Raw genomic sequence first — 20,108 nt, 5'->3', positions numbered from 1 at the left:
TCCATGTGTGTATCAGAATAGAGAAGGAAGTTCAGTTATTAGAACTGGTAAAGGACACGTGGTATGGAATAGCCTTGTTTAAGAAGTTCTTAGCTAAAGAAACCCCACACTCTGTTAAATACAAGACTGGAAAACTATGATGTTGAGAGACTGCAGACAGGATGTTCTTCAACGATATTTTAGAGGGCAATTGTGATACGGGTCTCACACTGATTCTGGTTCAGGGAGCAGCACCTCTTACAACTGGCCAATGGTATTTCTAATACAAAAGTAGAGTGATGAAATCTGTCCTATTGCTGACCCAAATTAAGGTAAGATCTAGAGGAAAAAACGTTCATTACTTTTGGACTGTGATAGAGCCTAGTGGTTAAATCAAGTCAGGAGTATGTTGGTAGAAGGATAGGGAAGTCTCTGAAAGAGGAAGTGCTGTTAGAGCTTTTATAAAACCTCTGAACTGGATATGAGTGCAGACCACATGCCATTAACACTTCAGACACAAAATCAATGTTATTCTCAAATACTAAATAAATGTTATTCAACCACAAAATGGCTCCTCATTTTGTATTTTCTATTAGGAGGAGTAAAGTCCCATGCAATGTAATTATGTTTTCGTACGAATCTAAACTCTGATACTGTTTTGGTTTTTTGAAACTTTAAAGCAAAAAATTAATAAAAGTTTGTTTTTAATAAAAGGAAACACTCAAGTAGTACAGAAGAATGCAAAGTAAAAAGCAAAAATTCCCCTAACCTATTCCTTTCAACTTCCCAATTCCTCTCCATAGATTGCTGCTGTTAAAGTTTTTCAAATATATTTACTACGCAGATATAAACTTCACATTACTAATTTTAAAATGTTTCACTTAAATAAAATATAGACATTGTGATATAAGCTATCCTTTTCATCTATCACATCTTGCACATCCTTCTACACCAAAACATAAATATCTACCTAATTTTATTTAAACTCTCTTATGGTATTCCACTGTATAGACAGATATACCATAATTAAGTGCACCTGTCACCCGATAAAACATTTGACTTTTTCAAATTTTTACCATTACACACAATGAAACAACAAATATTTTTTCACATATATCTTTGAATAAGCCCTGTGATAAATTTTTCTAAGTGTAATTGCTAGATCCAAAGACATGAGCATTTTTAATTTCCTTCCAAAAAGGTTACATTAATTTACAGTTCCACAAATGACATATAGGAGATTTTCCTATACCCTTGCCATCATCGATAAGCAAATTTTTTCCAGTGTGATAGGTCCAAAATAGTATCTTGCTTTAATTTAATTTCTTCATTAATCAAGAAGACTGAACATCCTTGCATGTTGTCTGGCTATTTTTATGTTTTTATGGATTGTTTATGTCTTTTACACATTTGTCTTTATCTTTTTATTAATTCATAAGAGAACTCCAGGTTTTTAAGAATGTCTGCCCTTTATCAAACTTGTAGCAAATACTCCCTTACTTCTCAGCATATTTTTTAGCATTTGTTGTTTAATGAACTTGGTATTTTAATTTTTATGTAGTCAAATATATCAATCTTTTCTTTTTTTAGCTTTTGAGACTTATGTAAATCACATTTAGAAAGACATTCCCTTGATCAAATTAATTTTTTAAATCCATTGATATTTTCATTGCTTTTCTAGTTTCATTTTTAATACTTGCATATTTGGTCTATTTGTGATTTTATTCTTGTATAAAAGCGAGGCAGAGATTGGATTTATCTTTAACCAAATTACTAGCCAATTATCCCACATGTTGAAGAATAATGCATTCATCTTTTTACCCTACTGATTTGAAAACAAATTTTAACCTAACTAAATGTATTTATACATTTGGGTTTTTGCTAAAGTCTCCATTTGGTTCTACTTGATCTATTTCAGGGTCAATACTAAACTATTTTAACAACTGTGCATTTCCTATTATGTTTTAATATTTGGGAATAAGGGGTAGTTTCCCTATCCACCCCACATCAATATTTGTCCCCTTGGGATTCTTCTAGCTATTTGCACATATTTATTTCGCTAGATAAACTTTAAAACCAGTTTGTTATATTAGTGTTGTCAGTATTGATTAAAATTATATTTAATTACAGTTGTCTTCTTACAGGTCCTATATAGTCCTTAGGCTTATTCAAAGCCATTTTGTGCCATATTTGCTATCATAAGTTACTATTTACTTAATATTTTTTACTGCTATTATAAATGGATTCTTTATAGAGTACTGTTTAAAACCAGAAAACATCATGCTGAAATTTGTGTCTAGTGATTTTCTTGTGTATTCACCATATTACCATATTTTAAAAATATAAGTACTCCTTCTTTTCAGTATTAGTACATCATACTTTTCATTTTTCAACACTGGTTGGTATTTCCAGAATGTCAAGTGTCAAGCAATTGTGATGTCTGACTCTATTAGGAACTTTTCAAATGTTTAGCATAATGATGCATCTTGATTAGAATTTCTTTCTAATAAGATTAAGAAAGTATCCATCTATTCCTACCTCATCGTTTGTTTTTTTTAAATCAGAAAGGACTGTTTAACTTTATCAAATGCTTTTTTATCATCTTTTGAGATCATTATAATTTACTCTAAGTTGAGCAGATCAGTCTGATGAAGGCTGTGCTCTAAGGGTATCTATGAGACATCCAGCACGAGGAAGACAGGGGAAGATACACAAAGCCAGAATATTTGTAGTAGGCAGGGACTGATACTTGTGGTCAAAAACAATCCAGCAGCCCCCCTTAATTCCTTTTGCTACAAATGGGGAATACTTCTGATGTCATGCAGGACCAAACTTAGGGGAAAGAACAGACACAGACATTGCTATCTGTGATCACCGCCATACTCTAATTCCAGTTCAGTGATCCCAGTAGTCCTTAACACAGTAATGTATATAACATTTCCTGAGCATTCCTAAGAGAAGCCAATTAAGGCATTAGTTGTCTCTTAATAGTAACAGATCTACCTATAAACATTTTGTACATAAAATCTCTATCCAAAATATCTGCAGAACACAAAAGCTATATAAAGAACGAAATACTGTACATAAAACATGTAAGACACACATGGGATCAATAAGTGAAACCAAACCTGTACAATTCCAGGTTGAGAGCCTGTTACAGTTTGCCCTTGAAAGTCCAGTTAAATCAAGTAGTATATTTGCTTTGAAAATGGCAGACATTTTGGGACTGACCAAGGGAGAAAGGACGCATCTGTCCCTTTCAAATGAGCATGTAGAAAAGGGCAAAGGGGAGCAATATCCCAAACTTAACAGGCATTCACCCAAGCAATGCGGTTTCCGTAAGACTTTGGCATGTTCAAAGAGGGAGACCTTTAGAAGGTTGAAAGGGAAAGTTCCTTGGATTGCCACATCCGAATGGGGCAATAAAAGGTTGTGTATTGATGTTTGGATGTCAAACATCACCTTCACTTCCCTAATGGCTAAATCTAAAGTACTACACCACCAATAAGCCTCGTCACTCTATCGAATTACCCTGCTGCTTTCCTTTTTTGTAAACATATTACTGTCTAACATACTATTTGTTTACTTCTTAAAGTCTATTTTCCTAACTAGACAATAAATCCAACAAAAATTTGAACCTGGCCAGTCCTGCTCCTTGCTACAGCACCCAGGACAATCACTAGCACATAAGAGGTGCTTAGTATATATTTACTAAATGAATTGACTTTTCTCCATCAGTCCATGCTAAACAAAAATCTCAGAAGAGGTCTTTTTCATTCAGAACAAAAATCAGATATTGAAATACAATTTGTAGAATTAAAAAGAGAACTCTCAAGGAATAAAGAAACTCAACCCAACCTTGGTAAAAAAGGCAGGCTTCAAAGGAAGCTTCACTGCCCACTATTGATAAACAGATACTTCAGGTTTGCAGCAGCAAACATTATTATAATTATTAGATTAACACCTAGCTTCCTGATAACACAGCAGCTGCCCCAGGTAAGATAATAAATAAATCTCCTTAGTCTCATAGGTCTCATAATCTTAAAGAATAAATCAATCACTTTGATTTTCTGAGTGAGGAAAGGATGTGTATGTGTGACAGAACAGAAAAGAAGAAAAACACAGATACACTCCCCATCCAATAAGGAAAAAAATACGGCAAGAACACTACCATTTTGACAGTACACAGAGAATATAACATAAAGAATCAGAAATAAAATGCATATTGATGAACTAAAAAATTAAAGGTAGAGGCGATGAAGGAAACCTGGGATAGAAAAAGCTCCTTCATCATATAATAAGCAAAAATCAAACATACTGAAAATAACAGATGCCTATTTACTACAAGTGAGGAAGTTTAAAATATGAGCCTGGGTTATCTACTACCTTCATGGAAAGATGGATGAGTAGGTGGGAAAGAATAATTTTATTCTCCTTATCCAATACTAGACACTATATTTGTTTTTTTTTAATTTAATTAAAATTAAGTAAAATTTTAAATGCAGACTTCAATCACACTGGCCACATTTCAAGTGCTCAACAGCTTAAAACAATAGCTTAAGCTCAAAGGCTTAATAACATATTAAGTCAGAGTGGATATACAACATTCCCATCACTGAAGGAAGACCTATAGGACAGCACTGCTTTACACTGTTATACATCCAAGAGCCCTCCGTTACAAGCATAACCAGGAATGAATAGCACCAGTCTATTTTTGGTGACTAATACAGGTATAATTTTAAGACCACATTTTAACAGCATGTACCATGACTATGAAGTCTTAATGCTAACCTGATTATTCCACTTGGGAAACTAAGATTTGTGATATACATCTACTTTCATAATTGTTATTTCCCAAAAATAAAATGAAACTAAATATCTTTCTTCAAAGTACAGTATCTGCAACTAGAGATAAATATTTATACTATATTTTAAATAAAATGAATATGTTTACAGACTCAAAAATCAAGAGTAAAAATAGATTTTCTGGACATACTTATTCAATACTTCTATATGCAATAACAAAGAGTAGGCAACTAAAAGCAAAATATTTCATTCATATCATCAGCAAAAGAAAAGACCACATGGAAACAAAAAGACCCAGACACATCACAGAATCTTGCAAATGAGCTACTGGAATTCAACATACTAAAGCAATTCAATCATTTTTTTCCTAGATGCTCTATAGCTCTAAGTCAAAGGCTTTATTAAGAGGCAATGTGGCCCAAGCAAATACAATTTCAGGAATCTTACATTAGATGATACAATCATCCTTCACATGACAAAATATGCAAAATATACATTATTATTCAGAAACCAAATAATCAGGAAGTCCAAATGATCAAAGTCCAATGTTAAATTCCTCAAGTACTAAAAATATAACAGACTGGAACCTACCTTACTAGTTCTGAATCTGCTCCTCCCCACTTATACTACCTCAGACAAGTCACTTTCTCAGTTTTCTTATCTATATAAATAGTGAGGAAACCAAGCAAAAATTCTGAAGAGTTTATACAAATGGCTAACAGTGCAATTAAAAATGTTTAACAGCATGTCATCAAGAAGACAGTGCACAGCCTGGCCGGGCGTGACTCAGCAGTTGAGAGTTGACCTAGGATCCAGGAGATCGGGGTTCGATTCCCGGTCAGAGCACGTGCCTGGGTTTCGGGCTTGATCAATGACTCTCTCATCATTGATGTTTCTATCTCTCTCTCCCTCTCCTTTCCTCTCTCTGAAATCAATAAAGATATATTTTTTTTTAAAAAAGAAAAGACAGTGCATAAATATAACAATTATATATGAGACTTCAACAAAATGACTATGATTCTGTAATAATACTCCTAACTATAGTACTAAAGAATTGCAAGATCCTAACTACACTTCTGAAATATCATAAAAGAGCAATTTTTGTCTGTTATAATACTATTTTATTCTGATTCTCAAACAGCTGTATGGCCTACAAGATCATTCAGTTAGGCAAAATAGTCAAATGAACAGAACATCAAAATTCAACCCTATTAAAAATTAAATTGTAGATACACCCATCAAAAAATGGGTGTCTATGTCTTCCAGCACAAAAACTGAAGGAGCTAATGGGTCAAAATGGCTTTCTGAGATGCCACGCACACTTAACAATGGCCTTAACTTCCCTAGCTCTTTGAAGGCTATTATTGGGCAAGAAAAAAAATCAGTAATCTGATGACCTTCTGAGCAAAATTAAAGAACCTTGATTTCGGTTTTCACTCACAAATATAAAAAAGGGCAGCAGGGGGTAGTGGGAAAGGAATCAATTATTCCAAATGGCAATTGATCCTTTTTGTTCCTAGTTTGGGGAGAATTTTTAAAACTGAGGAAAGTGTAATGAAATTATCCTCTCATATCATTTAAGAATAGATGACATGCAGGTGGCTGCCAATTACCTGATGCTATTAGGTGAGCTTTCCCTTTTCAGATGTGGTTGGGAAGTAGGACCAGTCCTTGGAGTACTAAGGGCCATTATTAGAAACTTTTTTATCCCCTAGAGCTGGTAAAACATATTGGAAAAAATAATGGATTTGGTCTGTACACTAAATGTGTCAACTATGATCACATATAACATTTAGTCTAACTCATCAACATCTCCAGGAAAAGTACCTTTATAGTGTTCTGTGGAACTCAGCTATTTTTTAGCTACATCAGTAAGTATTAATTACCCTATTGTATATAACACTAAACTCAGATTCAGACTAGCCCATTAAATATTTTCACCTAAAAGGTAAAAGTCAACACTTCTTTATAGTCTTTATTTTTTTATTATTATTATTTTTATAAATACAATGTTCTCATCCTGTTTTTCTCTAAAACTACTGTCACAGAAAAAAGTTCATAAGAATTCCTTCAAAAGTTGACTCACACCTGGCCAGCCGTCACTCAGCAGTTGAGCATCAACCTATGATCCAGGAGATCGAGGTTCAATTCCTGGTCAGGGCACACATCCCAGTTGTGGGCTCCATCCCCAGTGTGGGGCCTGCAGGAGGCAGCCGATCAATGACTCTCTCATGACTGATGTTTCTATCTCTCTCCCTTCCTCTCTCTGAAATCAATAACAATATATTTTTTTTAAAAAAGTTGACTCACATAAAAGTAAAATACAATTATAATCCATCTAAGAAAAAACTTAATTCTAGCATTGTCTTTTATGTTAGATAAAAAGAGGCCATATTTCATCAAATCTAAGACTGATTTTATACACCATGAAGACAAAAGCACCACCAAATAATTGTAAAAATGTCATCAATTAGTCCCAACTTTTCAAAAATGTTAAAATGTAAAAAAGTGTCCATTTCAGAACTGACATTAGCTGTACTGTATGCATGATAATGAATGAATAAACAAAGAAACCTTCCCTGAGCCCCTACTATGTAACCAACACTGGGAAAAAATAAATGCCAAGCAACAGACCTCATCCTTTCACTGGGAAAGTTAATATTCTCTTTACCTGTCATCTATCCATCTTTCAATCTCAGTTCAAGCCATGAGCCTTCCTTGACCCCTTTCACTCAGTCTTATGATTTCTTTTATCCTGTACCATTCACTTGACGTGCAATCATTATCTCTCCAGTGTTATTTTGCTTTCGGCATAAGTGTGTATGCTCACTCTCTAGCTAAATTCCTCTTTAACAGACATTAGTCTTTATTCTCTAAAGCAATACGAACTCACTTATTAAAACCTACTGGGGAGTGGGGGAATCTAATAAATGCAATGTTTTCTGTGTAACAGTCATATATGTGTATATACACAAGACATAAATGGATACTCTAGTGAATAAAACAGTTTTTATTTGAAGTTTAAGGGATCGTTAATGCTTAATATAAGCTTTATTGAAATAATTTTGTGCAATGAAACACGAAATATTAGTATCTTTCAAAAATGCATTTTTAAAGAGCTCCAAATATTAATAAAGATCACCTTCTTTCAAGTATATAAATCATTTCTTAAATATCAGGCATTTTGAAAAGGATGTTATTAAGTGCCATCAGTATTCTAAGATACAATATAATAACCCAAATATATCTAGAGTCATAAAAAGTTGATGTTGAAAAAGGCCTGAATTTAGGACAAAACTTATAAACCAAGTTAGGTCTTGAAAACAACATATCCAGTAAACAATTATTAAGTGTAAACCAAGTGCAATATAATTTCATAGAAAGTGAGAGATCAAAAAGATATGAAATAATGCACTGTAATCTGCCAGATATTTCCATATCCTCATGCTAAAATGTTTTAGGATATGTGTCTGCACTGCCACAATCAGAAACGGAATACAGTGTATTCAATCTAACTACAAAGAACATTTGTTTTCAAATATAATATAGGCAGTCTCCAAATTACGAAGGTAAATTTACCAAAAATTGCCTACAACCATTAATTTTTTTCCTTGGTCATGCTGTATTTTATATACAAATACACATTATTATCCTTATTGCAGTATTGTAATCCTAAGCACTGTAATCAAAATTTTTAAATGTTATATAAAACCTTTCAGCTTTTCAGAAAAAAAAAACCAAAGAAACAATGGGCACTAATTTATAAAATTCATTTCTAATTAAAAGGCTTTGAAATGTCACAATTCCATAAATGCTTTTATGATTCTAAATTTTTAGTGATATTTATCTGAATGAAGAGTTCAGGGCATAAATTGCTGAGAAGATTTTTCAAAAAGAATCTAATTTTCCAATTCACTGAAACACAAAATAAACCCTATGTGGTTTAATGTAGTTCCAAGGCCATATATGTTGCTTTACATTCACTGTGCAGATTATATATAAACCTTCTCAGTATTAAAGAAGGGTTTATGTTTAAATAAATAAATAAAAAGCATAGCTCCACTTGGTAGTATTTAATGTCACATATTATGTAATTATGGCATTATGAAAAGAGCCAATTAGACTCTTCCTTTCCATTGCCTCTATAGCTGACTAATCCCTATTTAAGTGATTAATCCCTCTTTTATTCCTCTTCCCCTCACCTATGCTTTTCATTCACGTTATAACCAAATTTTGTGAAGAGACTGTTCCAATTATCGAAGGTTTAATTCTAAATGTACAATCTCAAGGTTACTTCACCCATACACTTCCATATACTTCCACTTAGAGATCTGCAACAGTTTAGTACTTAAGTCACCAGGATCTAACTTTCCAACAACAGAAAAGATTGAATAGGCTAGATACAAGGAGGCAATATTCCTGCTTGAGAAACAGACCAAATGGAGGTAAAAATTAAGCTCAGCATACCTGAAGACCAATAGACACCTGTCTAGAATGAGACACTTTATAAAGAGGTAGGACATAAACCTTGGTTAAATTGGGCATGTCTATGTTGTAGAGATCGCTAAAGATCCAGCACAAACTCTCAAACTTTTTTAACTGCTTTGCCCATTTTAATTGATGTATATACCTTTAAGCAAAGACAACATGGATAGTATACCTCATTAATTTTCTTCAGAAAACATATTTTGTTACCACTAACCCTAGCTGGTGTCTCCTGAACAAAACAATACATACAACACCAACTAGAGTTATAACAAAAGAGGGAACACTTCCTAGGAGGAGTGAATTGTCATTTTCTTAAAAAACAAATCTGAGCTAAGAAATAGGATTATCCCAAAAGTGATCAAAGAAATAGAAATCTAATTAGCCAGTTCACGGGGAGGCTGAAAGTAGAAGATACTAGATTTAGACCCAAGGACACAGAAATCCATGTACAAGCTAGAATAAAAAAGATGAATTTACAAGTAAACAGAGGAAGCCAGCCAGTAAAGAAAGAATAAAATGACACTCAGAAAACTATGAGAATGTTCAAGAGGCAGATAAAACAAACAGCAAGGCCATCGTCCACAGCTGCCCTAATTCTTAATGGCTTTCCTATGCTAGCTTAGAGCAAATCCCCACTCTCTTGAAGTAATTTGCGTCTGCGTTGTTCACAACCACACAACTGCAACCTAAGTTATATGTGATAACTTCTTCCAGTGTTCTCCTTTCTCCCTCTATAGTGGGTAACTACTATTACTGACTGACAGCATCCCCCTCTGAAAAGCATATAAGCCTCCCTTTCCTGTGACAGAGAACCCATTCCTGCGGTCTGCCTGGGGTTGATACCACCCACTCAACCCCTACCCTTCTCAAACATGCACACACTCATACTCCCTTTCTGGCAACTGCTCCTATACACTCCCGCCCTCACACTAGCCCATGTGCTTTCTCTCAAGCACACACTTGCCTACATACTCTCCCACACAAATAGGAGTGACTATATGACTCATGCCCAAGCAATACAAATACCCATTCCACTAGCCTTGGTAATTTGTTCAGGGCTGTGTACAAGGCCCCATGTAAACCAGTAAAAGTCCTCCCCATGACTTTCATACAGGACAATCAGTAGCCAAATTGCCAGCCCCATGCAGAAACATACCTACTGAGTGACAGAGAACACAGTCTTAAAGAGACTGATTACTTGCAGCCAAACCACCCGGGGTGACAAGGACTGTCTTTCTCTGCCATTGAGCCTGAGGGTTCCTGATACACTCTTCAGAGCCCTAAGTCAAATAATGAGGGCAGACCAGAGAACTCATTCCTCTATTTCTGGCAACAGAGAGGTCTAAAGAACCAAGAACTTTTAGTAAGTTTACTTAATTGTATGACTATAAAGTGAACAGCTAGTCAAGAATACAAAATTGCTCCTCCCCCGGACCCTGACTCCACTTGAGGCCAACTGCCTGAAGCTGACGTTTAAACTGAGGACTGATCTTTAAGTCAAAGGCTGCTTTCTCCGTTTGCTGCCTCCCACCCCCAACCTGAGTCTTTTTGCCAAACTGTCTGCCTCTCCCCAAAGATTCTGGTTGGGCTAGAGGCTGAGCACCTTTGGGAACATTTAAATGAATGTGTGCACAATGCAAAGTGTCTTTAAAAGCATGTTCTGATGTAAAAAAAAAGAAAAAGAATACAAAATTGAAAAATAAAGACTATAAATTGCCTCTTCCATCCTTCCCTGAGATCCCCCTCAGTACTGGTACAAAAAGGAAAGGACAAGCCCACTGTTCCAAGTTTGAAAAGCTAACATATATTCCCACCAAAAATGTAATTTTCTAGTATGAGCCAAGCATAATATACTCACACAATTCAACAGCACTTCCAATAATTCTGACACCCCAGGAAGAACAATTACCAAGTATTACAGTTAGAAGTAACCTTAGAAATTATCCAGATGAATTCTCCAAACAATCCTCCCTTTTACTTAAGAAAGGTAAGGCATGGCAAAAGTATGCCCAATAAAATTTAGAAGTCTTCAAATTTATGGATCAGATACAGGGCAAATGAGAACACTATTAGTGCCACAATATATTTTAGAACATCCAAATTAGGTTTAGTAACAAATCTAAGTACTTACGTTAAGAAGTAATTCATCTTTTGTTTTAATAAGAGGAAAATTCTTATTTTCCTTCTCAATTTGTAAATCGTCCTCTCCATCGGACAGCACTGGAGGAAGCAATATTTGAGAGGAAGAGGAAGATGAGGAAGATGATGAGGAAGATGAAGAGCTTGAACTATCTGAATCTGTCTCACTGTAGGAAAGAAAAAGTTGAAAACTTAGTAAGTAATATGATGGTATTAAAATATTTATTCGACTAGGAAATATCTACTTGAATACATGTTTACTGTTGCTAATATAATTCAAAAGCTAGCATTTGAAGTTGGCTGTGGTATTTGGAGAGCAGTCCTTAACCCACTAATAACATTTTCAAAACCCCTGCTATAACTGCAACCCACTTATTACAGTAGCCTTATACATCACACATCTGTCTTCATATAATTAAGTATGTGACAAATCCCTGACAGAAGAGAGCTCTGGTTGATACACATCTCTTATTGGTCACCAATGACCAGCCCACTTAATTGCCAATAGTTTCTTCTGAGTCTTTAGACAACTTGAAAACTCAAAAGTTACCAAACTTGTTGACCATTCTATTCTCTGAAAACTCCTTTAGCCTGTGACTTCCACAGCAATTCTTATTACCAGTAACCCTCCTCTGAGTTTAAGTTTTGTTTGCTGGCTACCTCCTTGTAAGTTGTTTCTGAAAGTCCCATCCTTATTCTCTTCTCTCTGTATTCTTCCCATGGATAAGCTCATGCACTCCAATGTTTTCAGTCACCATCCACATGCAGATAACTCCTAAATCTTCAGCACTGATATCTCTAAATTCCAGCCCTAATCTCTAATCTCCAGGCCACCTCAGTATGAATGACCTACGCTTTACCTCACACTAGGAACAAGTTAAAAGGAAAAAAAACCCTGTATTTTCCTTACTGAATCACTTCTCTTCTTGAGCTTCTATTTTATTTATTACTTAGTCTTTAATCCAGTTACTATAGGTAGAAACCTTGGAATCACTTTGAGCTACTGCATTCTCACAGTCAACGATAAAATCCTATCTTCAAATTAGTAAACATCACTCCTATTCCACTTCATCCCATTTCCACCGCTACTCCTATTTCAAATACTTATTTCTCACATGCTTTTCTGTAATAATTGTATAAGTGATGTAAATACTAGTCTCTCCCCACAACAATCACCCCTTCACCCTATTGATGTCTTGCTATTACCTTCACCCTCTCATGACCTTTCATCTTAATCAGTCCACACTCTTTGCTTTAAAAATAGCCATTCAAGCAATCCCTATGTTCACTGCAGCATTATTCATAGTGGCCGAGACATGGAAACAACCGGAGTGTCCTTCAATAGGTAATTGGATTAAGAAGATATGGTACAAATATACAATGGGCTACTACTCAGCCGCAAGAAAAGATGAAATACTGCCATTTGCAACTACATGGGTGGATCTTGAGAATTTCATGGTAAGAGAAATGTCAGAAAAAGTTAAGAACCATATGATTTCACTCACATGTGTGATATAAAACAAAGCAACAAATGAACAAACAAGAAAAACAAACAAACAAAACTCATAGACAGAGATGACAGTATGGTGGTTACTGGAGGGAAGCGGGTCAAATATATGGTCATAGAAGATGGCTTGACTTTGGATGGTGGGAACACAATGCAATATACTGATCATGTACCACAGAAATGTACACCTGAAACCTATATAATCTTATTAACCAATGTCACCTCAATCATTTTAAAAAAAATAAACAACCATTCATGACTGGACATTAGATGTGAGAAATTATTAATTTTGTTACATGTGATAATAGTATTATGATTATGTAAGAAAATATCCTCTTAAAGAATGAGAGCTAAACTATTTAGGAATAAAGTATCATGTGTAAATGACTTTGAAAATGGCTCAATAATGTATACATGTGAACCTAATAGTTCTGAAATGTTAATAATTGTTAAATCAAGGTGATGGCTTTATGGGTTTGGACTATTCTTCCTATTTTTTATTAAGAAAATATTAAAACACACAGAAAAACCTTAACTTTTCCCCCCATAAATCTACACTGTGTACAAGTTAAAGGACATGCTCCTTAGCATGACATCTCAGAGACTGTTACAATCAGGTTCCTGGTAACCTTCATAATCCCATCTTATATCACTTCTCACACACATCTAGCAAAGAAGCTCATATAACTTTCCCTTTGTTTGTGCTATTTCCTTTGACTGGAATGTAGAGAAGTTCTATTTCTCCTTATAGGTTCAACTCAAATATTACCTCCTCTAAAGCCACCCCCTACCCACCCGAAGTAGAATTATTTACTTCCTTCCCTATCCCTTAGGGCACTTTTATCAAACTGCCTGTCCCATACTATACCATAATTCATTGAAAAATATGTCTTCCCAGCTGGATTATGAAGGGCTTGAAACCAAGACATTAGCTCTGGCAAGTATTGTCTTTCCTCCTGTTACAGGGGGAGATGGGCAAAGGCCAATTTCACCCCTTGGGCTCAGGAACCCATGTCATCTGCAAGTGAACTGCTTCCTATTACTGTATTATGAATCTTTCCCTCTATCCCAGAGAAATCTCATCAGCATACTAACAATCTGTAGTACCTCTGTTTAATCCCTCCAACTATGGGCTCATTTCTCCCTTTAAAATTTCTTAAAAGGGTTGTTAACACATCCTGTCTCAAAACTTTTATTTCTCAGTCTTTACCCCTAAATTGGCTTCCATCACCACCATTCCTTTAGGTCACCAATAATCTCCATGTTGCCAAGTCTAGTAAACATCTTTCTGTCATCTTACTTAACATCTCAGCAACATCTGATATGGTTCTCCACTCATTTCCTCAAAAACCCACTTTTTGGCATGCACTATGCTACGGTGGTATTCCACCCTCACGTAGAGTCTTCTGTCTTCATGACTTTAAATATGCCCTTCACTTTAACAAGACATAACATTCAAATGCACAGTTTGAACCTTGTTTGAATTCTACCTCAAATAACCAACTGTTAAAAGACAACCTTCAGACAACCAGAAAAATCTAAATACAAATAGAGCATCAGGTGATATTAAGGAATTAGAATTAATTATACTAAGGTTGATAATGACATGGTAGTTATGTAAAAAGTATTTTATCAATTAGAGATGCATAATAAAAAATTTACAGGTAAGGTGGCGTGCTGACTGAGATTTGCTGTAAAACTACCAGGTTAAAAGAAAAAGTTGGAAATGTGAGATAAAACAAGATTAGCAAAATACTGGAAACAAGTTCAGTGATGAGTATATGTCCATTCATAACATTACTCTCTACTTTTTCCAAGTTTGAAAATGTCCCTAATAAAAAGTTAAAGTTTTATCTGAAATCTAATGATGCTGAAATGTACATCTCCAGCCCAGAACTGTCCTTCAAACTCTAAACTCATTATACTACCACTGCTTGCCTGACATCTCCAATTGGCTGTCAGAGAAATCTTATAGTAACTGGCCAAATTAAACATTCCCACTGGTCTCCAACCCTATCTTAGTAAATAGCACCACAATCCACCCAGTTGATGGCTCTTGTCTAGCCCACTGCCGCATCTATTAGCAAGCCTGATCAGTGTGACTTCAAAATGTTAATCCAGACACAACCATGGTCACATCATGGACTCATGCAAAGTCTTTCAACTATTTCCACTCTGGCTTCTCTGCTTTTACTCTTGAACCCAATTCAATTCTTCCTCTACAAAGCAAAGCTTATTAGAATGTTAACCTGTGCACGCCATTGCTCTGCTTAAAATCCTTCAACAGCTTCTCTAGCACTTAGAATTAAAACCTTGACATGGCAACAGTGTCCTACAGGCCTGGGCTCTACTAAGACTTTCTTGGTGCTGTGCTTGTCCCTTCACCGTAATTTTCACCAACTCTACTTATTGATACGTTTACTCATATTTTTCATGTGTTCTGTTTCCCACAAAACACTCAAATACTTGTAAATTTGTAAACAATGATTAGTGTGGGTAAGGAACATCCGACCTACTTAAGTCCCCTCCCACCACAGAAGTGTGACTTTTAAAAGATACAGGGAGGCGGGGCAGGGGAGGGAGGCCTCACAAAACGGAATCAGAGCACAGGACACTACTAAATAGCAATGTCCAGTTAATTTCACATGCTCCCCACAAGGATTGTAATAATTAACAAAATTGCCAGGAGCCGATTTGTAAACACATAAAATCCTTTAACTAATCCTCAACTCATGTGGTTCAAAAACACGACCACACGCTAAAGTTGGTGGAAGAATAAAAGATCTGACACAAAACTCAAAAGTTATCTCCACAAAGGGACACGTCGAACTAAGTATTATGGAAATCATCCAAAACCCTCAGGTTTTCTATATTTTAAATGAAAATGCCACGATCTATACATAGCACCTTTCACACTATCAAATTCAGGGGCGAGAGATCTGATTATCGGGCTCCGATTCACCGCGGGATCCGCAGGGAACACCCAGAAATGGGCGGTCCCGGCTACTTGTCAACACGTGCGCAGGGAGCTTCAGGGACCGCCCCTCCCTCCCGGGCGCACGCGGGCCCGTCTCGGCCCCCGGGCCCCGGATCCTCCCGCAGGTGACACAGGCCCCGTCCCAGCAGCCTCGGGACCGCAGGCACCCGACCTTTCCGAGTCCGAGGTCTCCACGGAGTCCGCGGTCGGCACCCGCTCCGCAGCGCCCGGGCCGGTGACGCATTTCCCTCCAGGTTCCGGGCCCAACTGTGGCGCGGGGTTCCCGCCGACGGCTGCGCTCGGCACGGCTTCGGGCGGCCGCTCCCTGGCCAGCTGAGCCTCCGCGTCCTGCCCAGTGTCTGGGGACCCCTCGTCCGACTGTGGTGGCGGCGGCGGCTCCGGGACGGGAACGGAGTCCGGGGGCGGCCCCGCCTCACCTTGGCCAACCCCCAGGCTCGTGCCGCAGAATTTGAGAGTCTCCAGCTGAGCGGCGGCGGCCTCCACCACTTCCATGGCGTCTCAGCAGACGCCCGGGCAGGCTCAGGTTCTTCGCCTCGGACAGGCTGCCGGCTCGCTCTGGAACTACAACCACCTTCGCAGTGGCTAGAACCGCGCCTGGGCCCCACTTTCCGCGCTTCTCCGGTAACTACACGCGGGGTTACCGGGAGACACGCCCCCGGCGTGTACTCAGCGGCACTTCCGGGAGAGCGCGTGACGTTACGGGACGCGAGCGCGCTCGGCGGGGGCGGGGCCGGCCCCCGGACCTTTAGGAGCTGGACCTCGGGCGGCCCTGAGCTCCCGTTTTGCAGCTTTGGACCTGTGTGCGGCTCAACCACACGGTCAGATGGCTGCACTCATAGTCCTGTGCCTGGGGCAGTTGTTTTGCAAGCGAAGATGTGATCGTGCGAGTCTCTGTACTTCAGAAACTCGAGCCAGGAAATCTTGAACACTTTTAGTAAACTTCACTAATATTCAGTTAAATTGATTGATTGATAGCAAGTACGTTGGTCATTCATCTCAAAAAAATTACTGTTTTTTTTTTTCTCCAAAGCAGCCTGGAATTAAAGAGAACAGTAATGGTGGACTAAATGTTGCTGCTTCACTGATGTCTATCCTGTTGTTGACACTGCTTTGCAAAAAGGGTGGGAAGAGACTAAACTGTACTTAGCTTGGAAAACCATTACTCCAGATCATAAAGCAAACAAGCAAAATGTTCTTAGGGTTAAGGCAGGGCTCAGAATGTTATGGTTTCCTATTGGAACTTCAACTTGATACATCAGATAGTCCAGTAGTAATAATCATTGTTACCATTTATTAAACATGCATGTGTGTCAAGGACTGTGCAAAAGGTTTTATCAATGAGAGCCCTCTGGAGAGGGATTGGTTCCAGGAGCCTGCCCCCCCCACCCCTTCCCCAGCCCCACCCCTCAGATACCAAATCCAGGAATGCTCAAGGCCCTTATATGAAATGGCTTAGTATTTGCATATAACCTATACACATCCTCCTGTATTCTAAAAATCATCTATAGAGTACTTATAATACCTAATACAATGTAAATGCCATGTAAATAGTTGTTCTACTGTATCATTTAGGGAATAATAAGAAAAAAAAGGTGGTATGTAATCAGTACAGATACAACTGTCATAGGCCTAACTACATAGTACATGTCAGCAACAATATAACATTTTTTAAAAATATTTTCCATCCGGGGTCAGTTGAATCTATGGATGCAGAACCTGCAAATACAGAGGGCCTGCTGTATTCAATGAGAATTTATTGTGCCCTCCAGAGTAGTAAACCTTCACAGAAATTCAAGGCAAGAGTAGTTTTAGGGAGTTTACAATTTAATTGAAGTAAAAAGGTCAATGCACAGGAGATAACTAGAAAATTATTTGAAATATGGAGAAGATGCAGGTTCAGTAATAATAGAAAGTTAAGTAAGATTGGTGGGCCATATCCTGGAAATCCTGTGAAGAGAAGCAGGAATTTAAACTTGAGATAGTACACACTAATGCAGTGATTAAGCAGAGCTTGATGTCCCCAGCTAATAGAACTGTGTTCAAATCTCAGCTCTACCATTTCCTTGTTGGTATAACTGTGACCTTGGGCAGGCAGCCTAAGATACCTAATCTCATTTTCAGTACCTACCTGGCACCTTACATAGTTATTACAATATTATTGCCTAAATATTTTTTTGAATGGAAAAAAAACAGAAAACAAATAATAAATTTTTATGAAACAATCACAGCAAAGGAGAAACTATTTACAAATAAAGGTACAGCTGATACCTATGTTATTCATTCTGTTTAAATGAATCTAGTGTTATCTAAGAAAGGCTACTGGTTTCCAATAAAAATCTCTATTGGTTTTGATGCAGGTCACTATTTTGCAATTAAACTAGGTCACTGTTTTGTAATTGCTCCTTTTTCTAAGTGCTTGAATGTATCAAAATGCCTTGAATTTCCTACTTCTAGAACGTGCCTCTACTGCATTATTTCTAACAGCTGCTAGACTTAGCCTGAAGTCTTTAACTCTTTGAAAGAATAAGTAATTTATAGCACTATTATTAAAATTAAGAGTTTATCTTCAATTAAATTATGAATTAAATACCATATACTATTTCAAAGATAACATGTAAAAAACCTAAACATTCTTTTAAGTGCAAAAACAAAGTTTATGTGAAGAAATTTATTTTAAAAGTGAACAGAGTTTTGAAACTTCCCCAGCCTCTACTTATGAAGATTGTGAAATTTTTCAAAAAGAAAATATAAACTGCTAACCATCTCTTAGTGCCATTTTCACTAATTTGCAATGCCCTGCAATGTGGTGGTGTGTTGGGAGCCGGTGACGCGTCTGGACATGGTCCACACCACCTGAGGGTCTGGAGTCAGGGACTCCACCCTCCCCACAATGACCCTTGATATTGAGAGCCCGCTACGTGTCTGGACATGGTCCACGTAGCCTGAGGCTCTGGAGCCAAGGACTCAACCCTCCCCGCAGGTTCCTGTGGGGAGCCGAAATTAAGATAGTTACAAAGGTCTGAGCTCCCGCAGGAGGCAGGATGTTTACGCTGAAAGTGTGTTTGTGCAGCCTGGGAAGAACTACTTTGTATCACCCTCACCTCCTTACCAGTTGTTTGTTACTCACTATATACTAAAGGCTTGAAGCCATTTGAGGCTGCACCTCATTGGAGGGCAGCCCTCCTGATCCCATAACTGTGTTTGTCTCTAATTCCCACCGCTGGACCTCAGGTTTGTTCATCTTTCAGGCTGGTTCCTGACAGTGGTGCATCCCTTGGAAACTTGTTAAAAGTATAGAAGCTCAGGCTCCACCTTACGAACCTGCAATTTAACAAAATTCCCCATGTGATCTGCATGCACATTAAAGTTTAAGAAACTCTGCCCTAGTAACTATGTGAAGGCGGGAGACATCCCCAGAGTAGCGCAGTGCTTGAAAGGAAAATGAGTGAAAGCCTTTTAAAAGATAGAGATGATGTATCATACAATTGTACACTTGAAACCTATATAATTTTATTAACCATGTCACCTGGATAAATTTAATTAAGATAAATAAATAAAATATTTTTTTAAAAAAGAGGAGAATTGAAGTGCTGGATGAGTTGAGGCTGAATAAACTGAATAGCTCATTGTCTGTTGATGCCTCTCCTTGGATGCCCCACAAATACATCAAATGCTTATAATCAAAAGTGATCTCTGCATCTTTTTCTCCATACTTGTCCTCCTTTATCTCCTATCCTGGTAATATCACCAACGTCTGTCTACTCACTCACTCTATACTAAGTCTCAGCCTCACCAATTTGCTGTGTGTGACTTAGTCCAAGTTATATTCATTCATTTATTCATTCAACGAATATTCACCAAGCGCAAACTTCATGTGAGATGCTGGGGACTGGAAATAAAGTGGTAAAAAAGAAAAAGAAAAAACACGGAAAAGGCCATTAAGCTCACGGAACTCACGATATAAAATTTCAGTTTTAAATAATGAATAGACCCTTCAGAGTGCATCAGGCACCAGTCAAGAGGAGGGGGAGGGAATGGGGAGGTTGGAAAGGTTGTCATGATAGGGAGATTATACATGTTGGATTTCAAGTAAGATTTCATTTGAAGAAAGGATTTAATGGCAAAACAAAAACAACAAAAACAAAACCCTCAAAAGTTGAATCTTAAGATCTTTTCTGGAAATGTGATTTT

At 37.4% G+C, this 20,108-nt stretch overlaps 1 protein-coding gene across 2 annotated transcripts in view; it reads right to left on the bottom strand.

Annotated features, from left to right (window-relative positions):
- NAF1 (nuclear assembly factor 1 ribonucleoprotein) overlaps window positions 1-16,976 on the bottom strand; it is a 35,909-nt gene extending 18,933 nt beyond the window's left edge. The window contains exons 1-2 of one of the 2 annotated variants that reach the window (XM_081135757.1): window positions 16,069-16,976; window positions 11,405-11,579 (exon numbers count right to left, since the gene is read on the bottom strand). In XM_081135757.1, coding sequence (XP_080991883.1) covers window positions 11,405-11,579; window positions 16,069-16,409 — 516 coding nt within the window. In that variant the 5' untranslated portion in view covers window positions 16,410-16,976. Of the gene's footprint in view, window positions 1-11,404; window positions 11,580-16,063 lie in introns of both variants that reach the window. The other variant, XM_081135758.1, reaches the window with a different exon arrangement.
- Window positions 16,977-20,108: the final 3,132 nt, after the last annotated feature.

The sequence above is a fragment of the Miniopterus schreibersii genome (genome assembly GCF_964146895.1).
Source record: "Miniopterus schreibersii genome assembly, chromosome: 4".
Classification (NCBI taxonomy): Eukaryota; Metazoa; Chordata; class Mammalia; order Chiroptera; family Miniopteridae; genus Miniopterus; species Miniopterus schreibersii.
This window is presented reverse-complemented; position numbering and strand designations above follow the sequence as displayed.